Source organism: Lycium ferocissimum, chromosome 6, assembly GCF_029784015.1.
Source record: "Lycium ferocissimum isolate CSIRO_LF1 chromosome 6, AGI_CSIRO_Lferr_CH_V1, whole genome shotgun sequence".
Lineage (NCBI taxonomy): Eukaryota > Viridiplantae > Streptophyta > Magnoliopsida > Solanales > Solanaceae > Lycium > Lycium ferocissimum.
Genome location: NC_081347.1, coordinates 60944421 through 60964659, shown reverse-complemented (window position 1 = coordinate 60964659; position 20239 = coordinate 60944421). Strand labels below are relative to the sequence as shown.

Sequence of the window (20239 nt, the reverse complement as noted above, 5' to 3'; positions counted from 1 at the left end):
GTGAGAGGTTTTGTTTTCAGAAAGATATTTTGAAAATTAACATTAGGAATAAGCGATAAATTAAAAAAAATCACAAATTAAAGATTTTTGAAAATTAACATTAGGAATAAAACGTTATCGAGTAAATTAAAAGTAATAAATTAAAAAATCATAAATTAGAGATGAATCAGGTACTTCTAACTTATAGGCACTTGACTCCTAAGCTAATTTGATCGGCTTACAAGCGCAAAACACTCTCGTAGTCCTTATTGAATATTTTTGTTTTCCATTCTCTCCTATGTTGTTTCAAAGTGGCGAAACGTCTCTGTTGTTTCAAATTGGCTTGATAACACAATTGAAAATTGGACCAGTCAGGAAGCAAGTGAGAGATACTATACTATGTAAGTGGCCACAAACAACAGAAGAGAAACAGAAGCTGGCTATAACAATCAAAACCCCTACTTCTCCAGCGCCTATCACATGGGTTGATTACGACTTATGGGCCTTCTTTTTGGGCCCACAAAAAGTTTGGTGCTTCAACTTTCCTTTTTGTAAGGGAAGAACTTTACAGAGACTTGCAAGAAAGTTTTTACCGTCACCTAATGATACAAGGGCAATTCGCCCTTCTTTCGGGGTGGTCTTTAAATTTTACCCCTCATATTTGAAATTTTTAAATTTTATCCTTCGGCTAAAATTCATGGGTTTCAGGTTCAAACTCTCACACAGTTAAAATTTTAAAAAAAATTCGCAAGACAGAGTTTAAATTTCGCTATGCTCCCACCAGCATACACTTGTGAAGGAATTACCAAAGTTATCTTGGGACCCGACATCTTACGCCTTATGCAAACATGCAAGTATGTCGTCCGTGCAATTGAGCAACTCCTTCACAAGTTTATGCCGAGATCCCATGTTTAAAAGTTGCCCGTTAAAAGTATCCCCACGAGCGTAAAAACATTGCGAATTACCAAAGTTATACTGGGACCGTATACTTATGCCAAGTCTGCCCATAAGACATAGAGTATGCCGGACATAAACTTAGTAATTCTTAACAAGAGTATCTCGGGTCCCGCATACACGCGATCCAAACCTTGCCTTGCATTTTTTTTTTTTTTTAATTTATCTTGAGCGGGGTTCGAACTCGTAACTCCTGCACGATTTCTCGCGTGAACGCCGTAGTTGCAATGCGAAGGGCAAAAATTAAAGACAAAGAATATGAGGGGCATAATTTAAAGACCACAAATATGGGGGGCAAAAATTAAAGACCACCCCAAAAGAAGGGCAATCAGCGCAAAAAAATGATGATAGAATACTACTATTTATTACTACCTCCAGCACACCCCTAAGAAAATACAAATTTCTAGGCAAAGATAGATACTCTGACTAAACTATTTTTAATTAAATAGGTATTGAGATTTGATCACTTAACACTTAATAAGGGAAATTTTGGAAGAATAAGGTTAATTGTTTCTTGATTTGGTAAGTGGACACTCTTTTTTTACAAAAAAAAAAAGATATGCACATGCTCTTTTTGATCTGGAGGGATTATTGTTTTTGGCCATCAAAAAATTATCATTAGTATATGACATTCAAGAGACTCAGAAAAAAGAAAAAAAGAATTTGTTCAGCGGATGATGGAAATTATTAGAAACACTTGAAAAAGCGATGTACAAAATTTGAAAGTGATTTGTAGAAGAAGTTTGTAATTGAAGTCGAGTTGATAAAGCGTTATTGCAACATGCATATATCAATGTATAGTTATCACGCATAATAAGGAAAGATGTACATGGAGATATATAAAAATTATATAAATACATATGTGGGATACACAAAAGATAAAAAGATATACATGAAGAATTTAGACCGATCAAAAAGAGAATTAATTGCATAGGCGTAGTCCAGGGGCGCAACTTCGATATGTTTTTAAATTAAGAGTCTATATTTCGGTAGACATAAGCTACACCAACAATATTTCTTAATCGGTCATGGATGAAGGATAATATTTTCTATTTGAATAGAGGGATGTGCAAACCATTCTACATTTTACTTTTCCATGTAGAGAAAAGGTACTTTGTTTGTAGATTAATTTGGGTACATTAACTTTTGAAGCGTTTTTGTAATTAACGTCTTCGTATTATAACAAATTAGTTTATAACGGTGAATGCTTTAATTGGCACCAAAATGATTTACAAAGTAATTCTAGTTCATATGGGTTGTGAAAAGGGTAATTTGAAAGATATTTATATGAATTTGATGTCTTAAGATAAAATATTGATACTTTGAGCATTACCATTGACAACAATATGATACCGAATTGCCTAGAATATGTCATTTGAAATATTTAAAATGTGGAGGTGTTTAACTTATGATTAAAAGTCAATATTGAATTCAATGTTAGTATAATCTTGAAGAACTTGAGACATAAATTGCATAGTTCTTCAACCCCCACAAAATCCTTAGCGGATATTGATATGGTAGTGAATGAGTTCATAAATTTGTCGGTCTTGGTGATGCCTAGTTGATGAAACAACTCATTTGAAATTTGAATATGATTGATTGAGATTAAATTTATATTGTGTTTGATTGATTGTATAAGTTTATGCTGATATAAATTTATACTGTTTAACTAATCACGTTATAAATTTGATCTCAAACTTAATTTTAAGTTATTTCACCTTATGTCGCGTATCAAATGACTCCTAAAAGTGATAAAACGATGGTCTTTTGGTGCTGATGAGTTTTTTTTTTTTTTTTTTTTTTTTTTTTAGTTTTTTTGGATACTTATTTTTTTAATGGTTTTTTTGGGAATTATTTCCAGTTTTTGAAGAACTTGATGTGAAATTCTTTTCCACTACTTGTAAAAAAAGAAAGGTACCTTTTTGTTGGTGGTTTTTGACGGGAGTATTATTTATTTTGCAATTTGTTTTTTCCCCTTTTTCTTCGTGAAAATTAGAGACTATTATGGCACGAAGCATTTATTTAGTTATGGTTTTCTTTATTTTTAATGAAATTGTGTAACAAAATAAAAGTTGTAAAATCGAGTAGTTGTTTATAAGAAATTAAATATTGTTTTATTTCAATAATTTCTGTTACGGAAGTGCATGTCAATGAGGACTTTCAGTTATATGTTGTTCTTAGGACTTCAGTTATATGTTGTTCTTACTTTTTCCCATATGCTGTTCTCACACAACCTTTGCAATTCTGGAATGTAAATGTAACATCCCGTAAATCCGAGTTAGGTGGGAATGTATGAAAACCAGTATTAAGTTGATATTTTCGCCATATGAATCCATTCGAGATGAATTCGGGTGATAAACGGTCGTTTTGAAGCTAAAAAAAAAAAAAAAAAAAAAAAAAGTTTTTAAGACCTTCTAAATTCGTCTAAGTCTGAGACAATCTGTACTTATGACCAGTTTTCGGGTATTTTCATTAGGAATTTGAGAAAACTCAAAACATAAAAGTTATAGGTCTTTGAAATGTCTTTCCAACCATATATTATGGAGCTCAAACAGAGCTCTGTACTAGAAGTTATGCCCGTTTTACTAGACGCTGCGCAGTCTGCGCGAAGTGCCCTTCAGGTGTGCGATCGCGCACCGGAACGTGTTGCGCCACGCTGCGCGATCGGTACAACGCGAAGTGGGCTTCCGGAGGCGCGGCCGCGCACCGAAAATGTTGTTTTAAAAGCCTAACTTCGTTATATTCATTAAAATCGTTTTAAACCTATTTTTCTGAGGAAAAGAATACCAAAGAAGTCGCTCTAACCCTAAGGTGAGTCTATACTCAATCTCCATCAATCATACACCAAAGTTCATCTCTTCTTGATCATAAATCATCTCTCCAAACCCTAGTTTTTCTATAAAGGGGGTATATGGGTAGAATTAGATTAAAGCTTTAATCTTTCTCATCTAAATCCATTGTAGATTGATTGTTGAACCTTGGGAATTCTGTTTTGCTAGCTTTTAGCGGGATTTAAGGTATGTTTCTCTTTTGAAAACTTATTTTGGATGAAAATCACTTTTTGAAACTATTGTTGGAAGTATAAATTTCATTCAAGGTTCTTTAATGAATGAAAAGAAAAGTAATCTTTTTATGTTTCTTGAACTCTAATTCATGTCTAAATGGTGGTTAATGTGTGTGAGGGGACAAACCCACATTAAACCTAGATTGTAACAAACCCTATAGATGTATATGATATTATGAACGTTTTCCTCTATAAGAGATGCTTAATAATGATGGTTAAGGGTTGGTAATGATATTCTCATTGACGAATTAGGATATGGAAATCTTTCGTAAAGAAGCTAAACGTTTTCAAAACATTGATTGAAATGACTTATTCTTTCAATATGGCATAATGAACCTCATGACAATTGATGAAGTGACTACATTACAAATGAATTATGAATTGGCTTCTATGCTATGAAAACTGGTTGTTGTGTTTTGCCTAACTACTCGGGAGGAAGGGTAGCCACTATGGATCCTAGTGTGATAATGCCTAGCCATTCGGGAGGAAGAGTGGCCACTTTCGGGTTCACTACCTGGGGTGTGATTATGCCTAGCTATTTGGGAGGAAGGATAGCCATCGCTGAATTTTATATTCCGGTGTGGTGCGGCGTAAAAGGGAACCTCTACGGTGCACCCCTTCGATGTGCTTGATTCTTAGGCCTGTATTGGCATGTGTGATATTCTTATTTTCTCATGGAATTGTTGTTGTTAATTATGATCAATTAAAAGGCATATTTGAAGTTGTGTCTTGACAAGAGGCCTTATAATCGGTTTTGATAATTCATATTGAGATACACAAACTGAAAAACTGTTCTTACATTGGTTTCACATGATTTTCAGGACTGATTTCTTTATGTATTATTGTACTTTTTTTTCATAGTACTTGTTGTCCCTGAGGCACTCACTGAGTACGAAGTACTCAGGCATACCATTGTTGTTTTTGATGGTATGTTAGGTAACGGTGAAGAGCAGGTTCTTGATACTCCGGGCGTTTAGGAAGGACTTGCGGTTGCTGCTAATTTGGTGAGCTCACACATTCATTCGTGGGACACTCTATTTATTTAATTCCATTTAATTATATTAGTTTCAATTTGCGTCTCATTTGGGTTAGACATTATTCCTTATTCTTAGAAGCTCCTTAGTATACATTCGAATGTGGGTAGAAGAAGAGTTGTTGTTTAACTCTTTCGGGCACGCTATCATGTTTTGGTTGAATTGTTTAAATTATAAAGACTTCCGCTGATTTAATCCATATATATGATTTGTTTACCTTTATTTTATAAGCTTGTTGGAGGCAAATGTTGAACCTGGCGGGTTCAAGTGTTATTGTATCGTTTAGGTTCTTAGATGTTGTTCATGACGTCGGATGCCCGGTACCCCGCGTAAGGGTGGGTTTCGGGGCGTGAAAATAAAGAGTTCAAAATTATCAATTCCAATCCTGCCGAAAAAACAAAGAAAAAGAAAGTGAAAGTGTTCTATTGATTTTTTATTTTTTTTCCATTTTTCCATCTATTTTATTTAATCATTCAATTTATCACTCGATAATCGAAATTGGATATATTGATTCGTTTTTATTGAGAATATACTCATTCAATGAACATTGAATATACTCATTCAATGAACATTCTCAGTATTATAGTTCGAAGACATGGTTCGAGAAGGACTCGAACCTCCCCACTAAAAGCATATCATGCCAATTAATCTAGTTCTAGATTTGTGCGAGTAAGTCTAGTAAAAACTAAAATAGTTGATAAGTGTTATGTGTGATAAACGCTTTAAGTGTTGAAATTATTTTATAAAAAGATAATTATAAGTTAGGATAAAAGTGATAAAATCGCTAATAAGAACTTAAATTGTACTCTTAATTTTTTTAAAATAAAAATTATAAATTAAAAAAGTATTTTTGTAAGGAAAAGGGTGAACAACGAATATGGAATGAAAAGTAAGTTAAGATTTTGCATTGAGAAAGATATTTTGAGAACTAATATATTAGCGATAAGATTTTTTTTTTTAAATTGTTTTATTACATAAGAGTGGAAGGGTAAATGGGGAAGGGGATTACAATGTGGGGATTCGAATCACTCGCATTGATAAGGTGAGAGTTCGGAGTGGCCATTAGCAATGAGGTATAGATGCGATTAGGGATAAGATGTCGCCGTTTAACTAAAAATATTTTTTAATTTAAAAATCACAAGTCGGGGATAGCCCAGCTATGACTTATAGACATCAATAAATTAAAGAATAGTTATTAGCTAATTTGATCAGTTTTATAAGTTTGCCATACCAGCTTATAAGCTTCGAGAGTCCTTATTGAATAGTTTTTTCATTCTCTCCTATGTTGTTTCAAAGTGGCGAAACGTCTCTGTTGTTTCAAATTGGACCAGTAAGGAAGCAAGTGGGAGATACTATGTAAGTGGCCACAAACAACAGAAGAGAAATAGAAGCTGGCTATAACAATCAACCCCTACTTCTCCAGCGCCTATCACATGGGTTGATTACGACTTATGGGCCTTCTTTTTGGGCCCACAAAAAGTTTGGTGCTTCAACTTCCCTTTTTGTAAGGGAACAACTTTACAGAGCCTTGCAGGAAAAACAAATTACTCTCTCCAGTTCAAAAAAGTGTTCACTTAGCTTTTATTTTCTGGTTCAAAAAGAGTATTCACTTGATAAATTAAAAAAAAATTAACCTTAATTTCAGATTTGACTTTATTAAGTGTTAAGTGACCAAGTCTCAATATCTATTTAATTAGGGATAGTTTAGTCAAATCACCTATTTTTATATAAGAGTTAGTATTTTCTTAAGGGATGTGCAAATTGTTGGAAACTCTTTTTGCACCAGAGGGAGTATTTTCTATCACTTAGGTAAAGAATAATATTTGTCATCTTTTATCAACAAAAAAGTTCATTAGTATATGACATTCAGAAGATTCAGGAAAAAGAAAGATCTTTTTCTGGGGTAATTGGAAATCATTAAAAATATCTGGACAAAATAATGTACAAAATCTGAAGATGATTTGGACTGCTCAAATTTATAGCTGAAATCGAGTTAAAAAAATATTCTTCTCGATACACATATATTCATGTATAATCCACACAGTATATATGGAATATTAAAAATGTACATGAAATACATAGGAATGAACAAATATACTCAAAGGGATATACAGAGAGATATACACGTATATATGGAGATTGGAGAATATTGATAAATTTGCACATCGTCTTTTTTCATATTCTTTGTCTATTTTGAATTATGCTACGATTTTATTCTCAACAACTGAAGTAAATCATCTCTAATGAAGCTCAAAACTTAGTATAAACTTCACACAAGTGTTATCAACATCTTAATATACGCGCTTCGAATTGTAGCATTTCAAATTTTAACTTTTGGCTTTGAGAGCTTTAAACTCAATATGAATTTTAAGATGATTGTTGGACACGTTGAAATCCACAAGCCCTAATGGATTAATGCTTGGGAGAGTTCCATTGAAGCCATTGGTATATAAGAAAAATCCAGTCAAGTGGGTGACATTGAGATTACGAAGAAGCTTTTGTGTTAGAAATATCACAAGGGAGAGCCAGATAGCTTGGTTGGCCAAAAAAGAAAGAAATATCGATAAATTGGGTAATAAGTTGATAGTTGGACCAAATAGCTAAATCATTTATTTTTGCAGAAACCTGTCTTATATTTCTCTTTTGTAATCTCTCGGTTCAATGATTGGTTACAAGCGCGGATATAAGTAAAGGAGATTAACGTACGAATAATAATATGACGATGAATATGTGCACTGCAAATTTACTCAGCATTAAAAAGTATGATACTAAGGTGAACTGCAATACCTAAACATAAGCAATTTAAGATATTTAGATTCGTCTAGCAGAACGGAATGATAGATAGAAATGTTCAGTTCATAATGAAGATCGTATGGCTGAAACAGCGAAGCCACTTCGCGATGTTATATGATAGAATGATGTCTATCAAAGTGAAACTTAAGTTTTATAGAACAATTATAAGACCAGCAATGTTATACAGGGCGAGTGTTAGACCGCAAACACCTGACAAATTCACAAGCTGAGTGTCTAGAGATACAGATGCTAAGATGGATATACAGTCATAATATGATAAAAAGAAGAAACCTATGACAGAGGGATAGAGGTCCATTAAAATCAATCATTATAAGCGAAATTTTACAGGATGTGTAATGAAAGTTTGTTTAGACAGGTTTCAAGGACAACTAATTAAAGCAAGAAAGCAAAATATACATGAGTTAGTCAGTAAAGTAATGTATTGGAGGGGACTACAAAAGAGTGATTTAAATACCAGTATTTGCTTAAGATTGCCCCTGCAATCGGATTGAAAATGAACAGAAGGTCGCAGACATGCAACCTTAGTGTTCCATTGCTAAAAAACTTTCATGTCACATTTGTGCCCATTACCAACTCGTGTTTCTTCGATATGCTTGGCTGAGTCAGTAACATCTTCACTGCATGATTTTACTTCAATGTACTGCAAATAACCCAAATCCTCGAAACAATCAGGGATTGCTTCGATATGTAAACACCTATCCAGAACCAATCTCTCGAGGAAAGAAAAGGCTTCGTCAGACACTATCCATTTTGAGAGTTTGAGATTTTCTAGTTCCAAGAATTTGAGCTGAGGAAACTCATTATCTCTCACTTCCCATTCATCCATTTTAAAGGCAACTTGTTGCAGTTTTAAGTACCTCAAGGTTGAAAAGGTTGTCAATGATTGAAATTTCATCAAGCGGCAGACGAAATTTGCATAATGTCAATTTCTTGAGATTCATTGGAAAGTTTAATCTTGAAGGACCTATCTTTGGAATACTAGTGAAGACCACGTTTAGTGTTTCAAGTTGAGATAATGAATCCAATACAGGGAAGCGGTTTTCATTCTCTCCCCAACATCCTGAATCAGTAAATATACATCTTAACTTCCGAACGTTAGGTGTTCTTCCTGCTACCTTCCCTATGTTGTCCGCCCTGGAAACATATATTAACCAATTAACAACGTTCTCTGCTTGCAATAATTTTTTTGAGAAGAAAATAAATCAAATAGATAACATGTTTCCACTTGCCAACACAAACATTGTTGGATCTGAATACTTTGCCGCCCTCATCAATATAGAGAGATACATAAGGATCCAATCTAAATAGTCAACAACATTTTTCCAGAGACTTGGCTCTCATTTCGATATATATATTTTTTTCACCCTCTGTCCCAATTTAAGACACAGATGACCACCAGTAACTTCTTCTACATCTGTTTGGGGCATCACCGTTAATTTTACCCATTCAAATTTTGAACAAAATATTCTATAAGTCGTTATTGACACATCATTTATACTCCCTCCGTCTCAAAATATTTGTCGTCCTTACTAAATATACTTGTCTCAAAATATTTGTGGTCCTTACTAAAAATACTTGTCTCAAAATAATTTGTCGTTTTATTTAATCAAGACAAAATTAAGTAACTTTTTTCCATTTTACCCTTGTATTAATTTGCAACATTTAAGAGGTTCTCACCATTAATGGAGTAGATGTTTATTGAGGAGAGATTATATGAAATATGTTAAGAGGGCAAAATAGTCAAAATACTACCCTTGTAAATGCTTTCTTAAGGGGCGTGTAAATGAAAAATGCGATAAATATTTTGAGACGAAGAGAGTACTACTTTTGAGAATTTTCAAAAACTATATTATTTTTGTTAATTGGTTAAAATAATGGATTACTTTGGTGAAAGAGTCCTTTTGAACGCCTTCATCCAATTATCCTCCTTTTTTCACTTCTCGAAATTCTTCACCTAAATTGCTCTTATGGCAATCTTTTTAAGATTTGGAAGTCCAAAAGAAATACACATCGAAACCGTTTATCTCCTCCAAAATTGATTTCTCCTTTTGCAAATTGCCCGAGCTTTACTTTCACTTTGCAAAACATAGAACTTCTCATTGTGTGAGTTCAGCCTTCTTATTTATATGTTTACTAGTTCTTGGACACGTGCGTTACACGTTTGTCCCAATTTAATTAACATAGGATTTTTTAAACGATATAGATGGATGACATTAAAACATGAAAAAGAGTAATTGAAAATTCGAAGAAAGAAAATACAAAGCTGAATTTGATGAGATAAATTTTAACGCAATTAAGTGCCAACATATGATATGCGTGTACCTAACCTAATACTTCTTTATAGATGATATTCTTGGTGTATGTTCCACTTCAACATTTTACTTGCTCAATCGTGACTATGACTCCTATTGATGGACATTATATTTATATTTTCAGTATGACTACATCTCAAATCTCTTGTTGTTTCATCATGGCTTAAAACACTATTCAAATTTAGATGATTAATATAACAAATAATTTAACAATAAAGAAAAGATTTTAGACAAGGAAAGGGAGGAGTATAGCATGTTTGGTTAAAATTATCTGCTTACAAGCATACTCAAACCAAAGTACTTGTTGAGTCCTCTCTTTAGTTCGATCTATTTTTTTTATAAAGTTTTTTCTTGAACAATATACTCTATATTTGATCAGTTATAGTGCAATTCATGAAATTGAAATTAAAAGAAGGGAAAATAACATTGTGTGACTCTTTGGGCCTATTATTTACCCGAAACGGCCCATATTTGGGGTTCTTACCCGAAATGGCCCAATTTCGGACAAAATGAAATAAGATAAAACACTCTCTCCTCACGCGAACAACACTCTTCCTTTCTCTACACTTCTCAGTGAAGCAACTCCTATCTTGCTAAAATCTCTCCCAATGAAGTAAATTTTCTTCTTCTTCTCAATTTCTTTCCGCCATTGTTGTTCTAATTTTGTGCTTCATTTTCGTTTTCTCTTTTATATGTGCCTTCACAGTAGCATTTGTCTTTTATAATTGAATAAGCTTCTTCTTCCTTTTTATTAGGGTCTTCAACAGCCAATTTCTATTTGATTTTGGGTTAAGGTATCTTATTTTGCTGTTTAAAGTGTTTTTAGTTTGGTTTAGGGTTTAATTTTGGTGTTATTTAGGGTATGTTGGTTTTGATTTTCTAAGCTAATAGGAGTATACTTTACTTGCATGCATTGGTTTAGTTGCTTTTTTGTGTTGATTTCAGATGGTGATTGTTCATGTGAGCTTTTTTATGCATCTTCATTTTTTATGATCCTCATTCTGTAAGATTTTATATTGCTTTATGATCCTCATCTTCATCTTTTATTTGTTTTTTCAGTAGGTGTGAGCGAAAATATGTTCAGGTAATCGTCGTGGTAATAATGATAATGAAGACAATGATTTTGAGACCCCTGTTGCTCCTTCTGAACAGAGAAGCATTCAAAGTACCTGCTCGCAGGTGAAGCAAACTGTTAAATCTGTTACGGCCGGCAAGAGAAAGACTGAGAACGACAGTGCAAACAGTAAAAAGAAAATGAAGAAGGTTCCTGCTCTAGCTGAAAAGAAGGTATTTTGGCTTTTGTGTAATGAGTCTTTAATTCACATATTTTGTTCTATCTTTATCTTGTTCACTTATTTAGCTTTGTATAAACTGGTATAACTATGAATATTTAAATCTTGGTGCTATTTTTGAATGATTTTCTTGTTTTCTAGTTGGGGACTTATACTCGTATAAACTGGTATAACTATGTATATATGAACTTGGTGCTATTTTGAATGAGTTCCCTCTGTTCTAGTGGGGACTTATACTTGTATAAACTAATATAAATATGTATATCTAAACTGAAATTTGGTATATCATTCTCTCTTTCATTTAATTCTCATTGTTTTTTTTTTCATGTTTAGGTTGGTGAGTACTATCTAAAAGCTGATGAACATTTCCAAACCAAGATTAGTTGTCATACAAACACAGAGATTGTCAGCATTCTGAAGTAATAGTTGACTGAAAACAGCAACAAATGTTTCGGGACAGTTGTTTTGGCTACTTCCTTGACTTGCCTCCATTCAACAATCAAAATCAACTCATATATGCTTTGTTACTGAAGGAAATTGCCCCTGATTGTGAAAAAGAGATATGGATTAAACTCAATGGTAATACCTTGCGGTTCGACATTAGAGAATTTGCTTTGGTTACTAGGTTGAAGTGTTACGAAGATGATAACACTGTGTATGATGAGCCAGAAGTCAACAGGTTACTGAAAGAGTATTTTCCCGGAGATGGAAAAAAATCAGTAATGAGGGAGAGTTTGCTTGATCACTTCAAGTAAAAGGGTTGGAAATCAGATGAGGATGCACTCAAGATGGCCATACTAGTATTCGTTCACCATTTCCTTTTCTCTGATGCTAATAAGCACAGTATATTAAAAAAAGATTTTGATATAGTTGAGAGTGGTCAGTATCAGAGGTATGCATGGGGCATAAAAGTATTTGAAGAAATGTTCAGAACAATGAGGGATAAACTGCGTGCCAAGTTGACGATGTACAGGCTCGGGGGTTTGCCACTTGCATTTATGAGTGTTGCTCCACGATTGAAAAAACTGTAGCTTCTCGTATTGGCAATAGTGTGAAACACATCCTTAACTAGCAAGTCAAAGAAGCTCCGACGTTTGTGGACCTAACTAGTGGGAAATCATGACTAGTATTTACCAGGTAAAGTTCTTGTTTGCTACTTGATATATGTTTATGATTGTGGTTTGAGAAAAGTATTTATGAATGTGCTAGCTTGTTGTTATTTAAGTGACATGTATGATCTGTATATGTCATGTATAATCATGTATGATCTGTATATGTCATGTATAATCATGTATACATCATATTCAGAAATGAGACCGTGACATGTATGCATGATTATACGTGGCTTATACAAAAAAATTGAGATCTGACTATGTATAATCATGTATACAAGATAGGAAGATTCAATTTTCTTTTGTATAAATCATTTATAATCATGTATATATTACATTTTTTCTTACTTTAATTTGTGTTTATATCATTTTTTTTTTATTGTTGTAGTTGGAGTACCGAAACATTACCCCTACCAGTGAAGAGATATCAAGGCTGAATCTTGCAGTATTGTCTGAAGATGTCAATTTTGATCTTCCATTGGAAGAAGATGTGCCTACGTTTGACAATAATCATCCTAACGTTGCATTCCCAGTTCATCCACAGAAGCAGCAGCCTCGTCCGAGATGCAAATAGTTCTGCGAGCCCTAATGATTTGAAGACTGAAATTAGTGAGTTGAGGCTTGAAGTCGGAGAGGTACTGTATTAACTTGTCCCTTTTCTAGTATGTTATATGCATATGCTTTGTTGGTTTAACTTTTGTCATTTATTTTTTGTTCTCTAGCTTACCAAAAAAGTTGTGGTACTCAACAATTACGTGGTTTCTTCCTTTGAAAAACTCTTCAACTTGTTTGATTCCAAGGCAACCAAGAAAAAAGAGGATGGCGTTCCTGTTTCTGAGGTACGCTTTTTCCAGATTTTATTTCTTTCTGATTTAAAAAAAATAATATGTAACCTCAATTTTGTGTTAATTTAATTAGAAACATCAAAGTGTTGATGATGATGATACATATGACCACGACGGGTATCAGCATTTCGATGATCATGACTTTGTCGCGAATGTTCCTGAAGGAAATATGCCTGCTGAGGAAACTAAGTCACATGTCAAGGAAAATGAGGGAGTTATTGGTGGTGAGGCAAACTAAGTTCAAATTAAGTTCTTTGGTATATTTTTGCATATTTTCCTATTGTGACCAGCTTGTCCACACTGCCCACATGAAAGCTTAGCCCTCTTCTTCTTATTGTCATTATTATCCGTCCCCGAAGCCGGTTTATATCTCTTCATTTTTGGTCTTCCAGCACTTCTCTTCCCTTCTGGTGGTAAGACCACATTCTCCATGACCTCTCTAGGGAAAACCCATGTAGTCTCATCTGGAATGGGATTCACAGGAATTTCCCATGTTTTCACGAGATAATCTTTCTTGTAGTAGAAAGAGCAGAATTGGATTGGGTCCATTCCATTGTGCTTTATAACTGCCCAAGCATGTGACATGGCAATTTGTTCATTTGAAATCTCTTACAACTGCATGTTCCCTCTCCGAGATCCACTATGTTTATCCTTTTGCCTTCAACCACTGTATACAACTGGTCCGTAGAAGGTATTGCCTATAGTTTTTTTCAAGAAAACAGAAGACATTTATTATGGATGCTATTCAGTAATGCAATGAAATATTGTACTCAAGTTTTTACCGTCATGTTCTGTGATGCAATCATATTTTTCTTGAACTTCTTGTTGTACATTTTTCCAAGCTCTGTAGACTTCGTTGCACGTTTCCTATTTTCGTAGGTCCATTGTGTCATCAACTTTGTCAAAAACTCCAGCAAGCGTCTTACTGGAAGCTCTCTGGCAAATTTGTTTGTCGAATTCATTGACTCAGCTATATTGGAGGTTATGAAAATTGTCCTTTTCATTCTACAGAATACTCTAGACCACCGTTCATACCCAACATTGAACAAGTAAGGTTGCACTCGGTGATCAATTTTAGTCAATTCGTTCATGGAGCGTTCAAACCTTTCAGTGGTGTAAGCCTTAGCCAAAGCAAAAAAGATCGGTCTCGCTTTTTCCTTATTTCTCTTGAATAGATCCTTGACGTTGTTCCACAAATGGTAGATGCAGAAACAACGAGGCACTTTTGCGTAAACAGTTGATGTTGCATTTTGGATGCTATCATGTCTATCCAAAATAATACACCTTCCCAAACCCCAAAAGTATTCTTCAATTGCATGAAGAACCAACCCTAAGATGCATCATTTTCTGAGGCGACGAGTGCATAGGCTAGCGGTAGGATATTCCCTGTTTAGACAAAATATACACAATTATACAATCAGTATAGAAAAATATACACAATTATACACTCAGTATAGAAAAATATACACAATTATACAGTCTGTATAGAAAAATATACACACTTATATAGATAGTATAGAAATATATACACACTTATACAGACAGTATAGAAAAATATACACACTTATACAATCAGTATAGAAAAATATAGAGACTGTATAGAAAATATATACACGCAGTAGCCTTGTACATACAATCATCTGTAAGTGCAATGAAAGTCCATCAAGTACAACCAAGTACTATAAAAGTAGCAAAGCTCCTTTATTGTTTTACAATCAGAAGCACTTTGCAACTCTGGTTCAACCAAGATATGACTTATTGTAATAGAAACAAATTGACAACAGTAGCTTCAAACATACATAAGCTATCATACAGTGATACAAACAACCATGTCAAGATATTATTTCTTTCTTTTCTACTTCGATGTAATTTTCAGTTACAATCACTTTGTACATACAAGAGAAAAATCTATTCAAGAATTTTTTTAGAGAGGACCAAAAAAGGATGACTTGTCTCAAATGGCCAAAGCCTCACTAACCAATCTGCCACGTGAAAAGAAAAAGAGGAAAATCTAAATATGTAGGTAAACACACATTAACAAACCACACAAACCACATTCTACATGTCATGAGGTTGGTTTTCCTTAGGAGGAACTAACACCTTCTGGTTTCTTAAAAAGCAAGTGAATCAATGAGGGAGTTCTCTGATCCCTGGTGCCACATTAAACTTTATTGGCCTAGCTTTTGCATGGAAGTCTGTTATGCTATTGTCATAAAAGTAAGTAGTTTTGCTAGGAAAAGAAAGCGTATTTGTAGCGCTCCAAGCAAGAAGTTAGATGAGAGGTGAATTGATTAGTTGAGATGTCAAGATATAGTCAGTATAGAAAAATATACACACTTATACATGTTTTATACAAGTATATACAAACTGAAACTACCATTAAGAGAAAGGAATCCTGATACAGTGTACTCACCAGCTGCGTCCAGTGTGCAAGCAGTCAATATTGTACCCCTATATGCTGCTTTAAGAAAGCTCCTATCAACCACCATTATTGGCCTACAATAATCCCAACCCTTGATAGATGAATACAGGGAAACAAATGGGTAAAGAAAGCGTCCCTTATCCTATTTATGTAACCTTGTAATCGTTCCTGAATTTGTGTACTCCAACATATATAGGTATAACGGCAACTCCCCATAAGATACACTAGGTTTCCCTCTTACTATTTCCATTGCCTTTTCCTTAGCTCTCCACGCTTTCATATAGTTCAACTTAACCCAATGCTCTAGTTGAATGTCACATATTATATCTTTTGGAGTGTAATTTCTTTTCGGATCAGAAATTTTATCCACAACAAAACCAGCAACTACAATCGAAGTAGCTTGATGTTGCGTTAAGTATCTTTCGTAAAAACGAACATGTATGAACATTATTGAAATGCCTCACTTTGAATATTTTTCTCATGTGCACGGCAGAAGATTTGAAACTCCAATCACAGTTATCATTGACACAAGAGAGGTGATACCCAGTAGTAAATAATTGAACCTTCTTAATACAAATTTATACACAAATATCCATAAACATATCCACAAAGCACATACATACAATACACGAATTACTCTATCAACATACATACTATTCATATATACAAATAGATAACAAAATATACAATTGTATACCATACCTTGTTGCACTTGATCTCTTCACCTTAAACTGGAACTTCTTGCGTAGGGCATAGTTTTTCATTACACTAGCAAGTGTTTCTTTGTTTATGTAAATTTGATCCTCTGCAACATTTTTGCGTAAAACCTTTTCTATTATACCACAATCATTGTTTTCAGTTTCACTAATTCCTTCATCATTCTCAGAATCAATTTCATCATTCTCAAACTCAATCATATTTATTGTATGTGCATCATCAATCTCTTGTATAAGTCCACCTCTATCTAAGCCCACTGAATCTGTAATAGCCAAATTACGATCTGAACAACCAGCACCAATTGACGCCTTCTTCACTGTTATACATAATGGATAGGCAGCAAATTCTGAATTTTTTTCTTCAATTCAAAAAACGCACGTACACTAGTGTCATTGTGAATTAGCATAGGCGGTAAACCATCCTTCGGAATGAACTTGATCTCTATGATATTTAATTCAGAATCAACCTCGATCTGTTTTGAAATTGCTAACACTAAGTTCTCAAAATTGAAACTAGATTCGATAACAACACAATCCCCAACGAAATTGACAAAATTATTTGCAGAATTCCATTCACCACTATGCTGAATGTATTCCATTCACCACTATGCTGAATGTATATAGGATAAACTTCCATCGAATATAATTGAATCAAAATCAGTGTTTTCTCTTACTTTTAATCGAAGAATCTCTGAAAATCACTAATAATCAAGGAAAAAGTAAAGCAAAATCTACATGCAGATTTGAAGGAGATATTCAATCGTAGAATTGGAAGGAGAAATCGAAGAACCTAAAATCACGATTTTACTGCCATATACAATTGTATATTGGAGAAAATCATTGAAAATCTTCCACAAAATCTTCGCAGGGATTTGGAGGAGAAATTAAAGGAAGTTACCTTCTGAATGCAAACAGAGCTGAAAGAGAATAAGCCGTTATTTGAATATATTCAACCTCTTTTATAGCTAGGCCATGATTTGTTAGGCCGCAGGTTTGAAATTTAAAAGATGGGCTATGAATGTGTAATATTTACTCTTCAATTGATTATTAGTGAAATTTTCCCATAAAAGAAAAGGAATTATTTATTACCAATAAATTTAAAACAAAACCATACAATGTGCTCAGTATATATATTCCATACACAATATGCAAAAATTTAAAATCCAATTGTTAACACAAAATTTTCAGTCAAGTTTCTTATTTTATTTTTACTATTTGTGATGAAACAATTCATGCTAAATCTCTTTTGACTACTTTTTTTAGAGGCTTAAAATTTAAAATATGGTACTTGATAAATGAGGGAAAAAAAGTTTGTTGGGTCAAAAACTGTGCAACCTAAACATTTCCATAAATAAATTTAAAAAAAAAGAAGCGGGGGGGGTGGGGGGGGAGAAGAAGATAGGTAAATCTAAAATGAAAATAGCAATTGCTGAAAGATTAGAACTCAAAGGAAAGTAATTATTTATCACTATTAAATCAGAAATAAAGACCAAATGTGTTCATCACATCTTCCATATACTAAATGCAAAAATTAAAAGTCCAAAAATTGACATAACTCAAAATGAAATTTGTATCTGAAGAAATAAAATACAATAAATCATGAAAATTTTCATTATGTTATTGAAGTGTAAATAATTGGGAAACAACTAATTAGTTTTATACTGTTCAAAAGATGCGGGACCTAAACATTCTCGCCACCAAACAAGGAAAAATGGAGAATAAAGAAGAACAATAATCCTAAAATACAAATAAAATACGAAAGAAGGGAAAGCCTACCGATTCTTTGAAATCCAATAATGCGACTATAAAGGGTGTAGTATTGTCTATAATTGATACATTAAATTTCAATCTTCATCTCCAGCTTTGCACAATCATTAAAAAATAACATCATTCAATTTGAATATTGAAAAAGTAAACAATGTAATGAAGCTAAAAAGTACTCTAAAACTCAATTGCAAAGAAAAAAGGAAAACCATAATATTTTCTCAAAATAAATTGACTTTTCCCAACAATACCTAATGACTAACAACAACGCTAATATATACATTAAAATGTGGCTATTAAGTTCTCTTAGGCAAGAAATGATTGTCAATTTAATGGTAATTACTAATGTGGCCATTGAATTGTTTTGGTTTAAAAAAACGGATGTTAATTCAAGAGTAATGCCTCTAGACTTCTCTTTTTCATTTAAGAGTATTGACTCTTGGCTTCTTTTTAACCGATTGGATATTGTACAAACACAATACTCTATTGGGATAAAAAAGAGTGTCCATTTAGCTTTTATTTTTTGCTTAAAAAAAAGTGTTCACTTATCAAATCAAGAAAGAATTAACTTACTTTTCCAAATTTACCTTATTAAGTGTTAGATGACTAAATCTCAATACCTATTTTATTAGAGCATTTTAGTCAAATTACCTATTTTTGCCTAAGAGTTAGTATTTTCTTAAGGAGTGTGAAAATGGCTAAGTGGTCACTTTTTTTATTCGAAGGGAGTACAATTTAAGAGTCCGACTCTTCTTCCAAAAAAATCTTTAAGATGACTAACTCTTTGACTTATCCATGTTTTAATTAACAAAGAGAAAGTTAGTCGGATAGCAATTAACAGTCTTTAAAGGAATTAATAACCATTCAATTTTATTATTTAGGCTTGACATAAATTGCACATTTACAACCGAGTAGAAGCTTAGAGGACCAAACCAATAAAAATTAGAACGTGAAAAAGTTTTCTAAAATGCCATGAAGAAAATATGGACATGTATAGCCTATATTAATTATTGGGAGATGAATCAACTCATCCATCATTTATCTGGTTCAATGCATTTGATTTTTTTATTTATTTGATTTTATTAATTTAGTTTATTAATAAAAGTTTTTTTCTTAAGAATAAAATTGTCACTCAACTTTTATTATAATATTACTATTTAATAGGTACTATATTAGATGTTTTATGTTTTATTATATTTTAATTAATTACGGCGGGGGCAAAATTGTAATCTAACTTTGAAGATGGAAGCTTCCACTTTTAGTATAACTAGTTCCTCGACATGTGCGTTGCACGTGTTTTCCGAGTGATTTGATACACGATGTTGAGGAATCACATAAATATATTTTGGGTAATAAAAATAAATTTAATAAAGTATAAAAGTTCACATAAGATTATTGGAACATCATCAGAGAGTTGGTCTAAATCCTAGTACAAGTGTATTGACTTTTTGTAAACTTCAAAAGAGTCATAATGTTGTGTATTTTTTTCGTTTTTGCTAAAAAATCATCTTTAATGCTATAGAAAGTAGCGATAATTACAAATTTACGATATTAAACTTACAGAGAATAGCAAATACTTGCTCATTGCAAAGAAAATTAAAGATATACAATACTCTCTTACGTAAAGTAAAAATAACTCACCAGAAGTAGAAGGAGAATATTTGAATGATAAAGTTAAAACATTATTTGCTAGGATAATAGAACACGTTTAAAATTTCATCAACAGTGATACATAAATATTGTGTGCCATAAAATTAATATTGTTGAGAGCATACTTCTTACATTCTTGTAAGAAGAATGTAGTGGGAGAGCTTATTCTTCACGGCTATGCCAATTCCCACCTCCAACACCTAATACATAGCTCTTTCTTGATTGGCATTCTTTGAACTTTTCTCACACATTTATTAATTGGATTAATTTACGTTAATTAC

At 33.1% G+C, this 20239-nt stretch overlaps 2 protein-coding genes across 2 annotated transcripts; one reads left to right on the top strand and one right to left on the bottom strand.

Moving 5' to 3' along the window:
- Nucleotides 1–10640: 10640 nt before the first annotated feature.
- Nucleotides 10641–13644, top strand: LOC132061476 (uncharacterized). Its single transcript, XM_059454289.1, has 5 exons — nucleotides 10641–10770; nucleotides 11783–12586; nucleotides 12950–13196; nucleotides 13284–13400; nucleotides 13480–13644. The coding sequence occupies exons 3-5, from the start codon at nucleotides 13020–13022 to the stop codon at nucleotides 13642–13644; spliced, it is 459 nt and encodes a 152-aa protein (XP_059310272.1). The 5' UTR covers nucleotides 10641–10770; nucleotides 11783–12586; nucleotides 12950–13019.
- Nucleotides 13645–13664: 20 nt separating this feature from the next.
- On the bottom strand, nucleotides 13665–14895 carry LOC132060867 (uncharacterized). Its single transcript, XM_059453771.1, has 2 exons — nucleotides 14189–14895; nucleotides 13665–14104 (listed from the first exon to the last, which is right to left on the bottom strand). Exons 1-2 carry the CDS (start codon nucleotides 14495–14497, stop codon nucleotides 13967–13969), a joined length of 447 nt encoding a protein of 148 aa, XP_059309754.1. The 5' UTR covers nucleotides 14498–14895; the 3' UTR covers nucleotides 13665–13966.
- Nucleotides 14896–20239: the final 5344 nt, after the last annotated feature.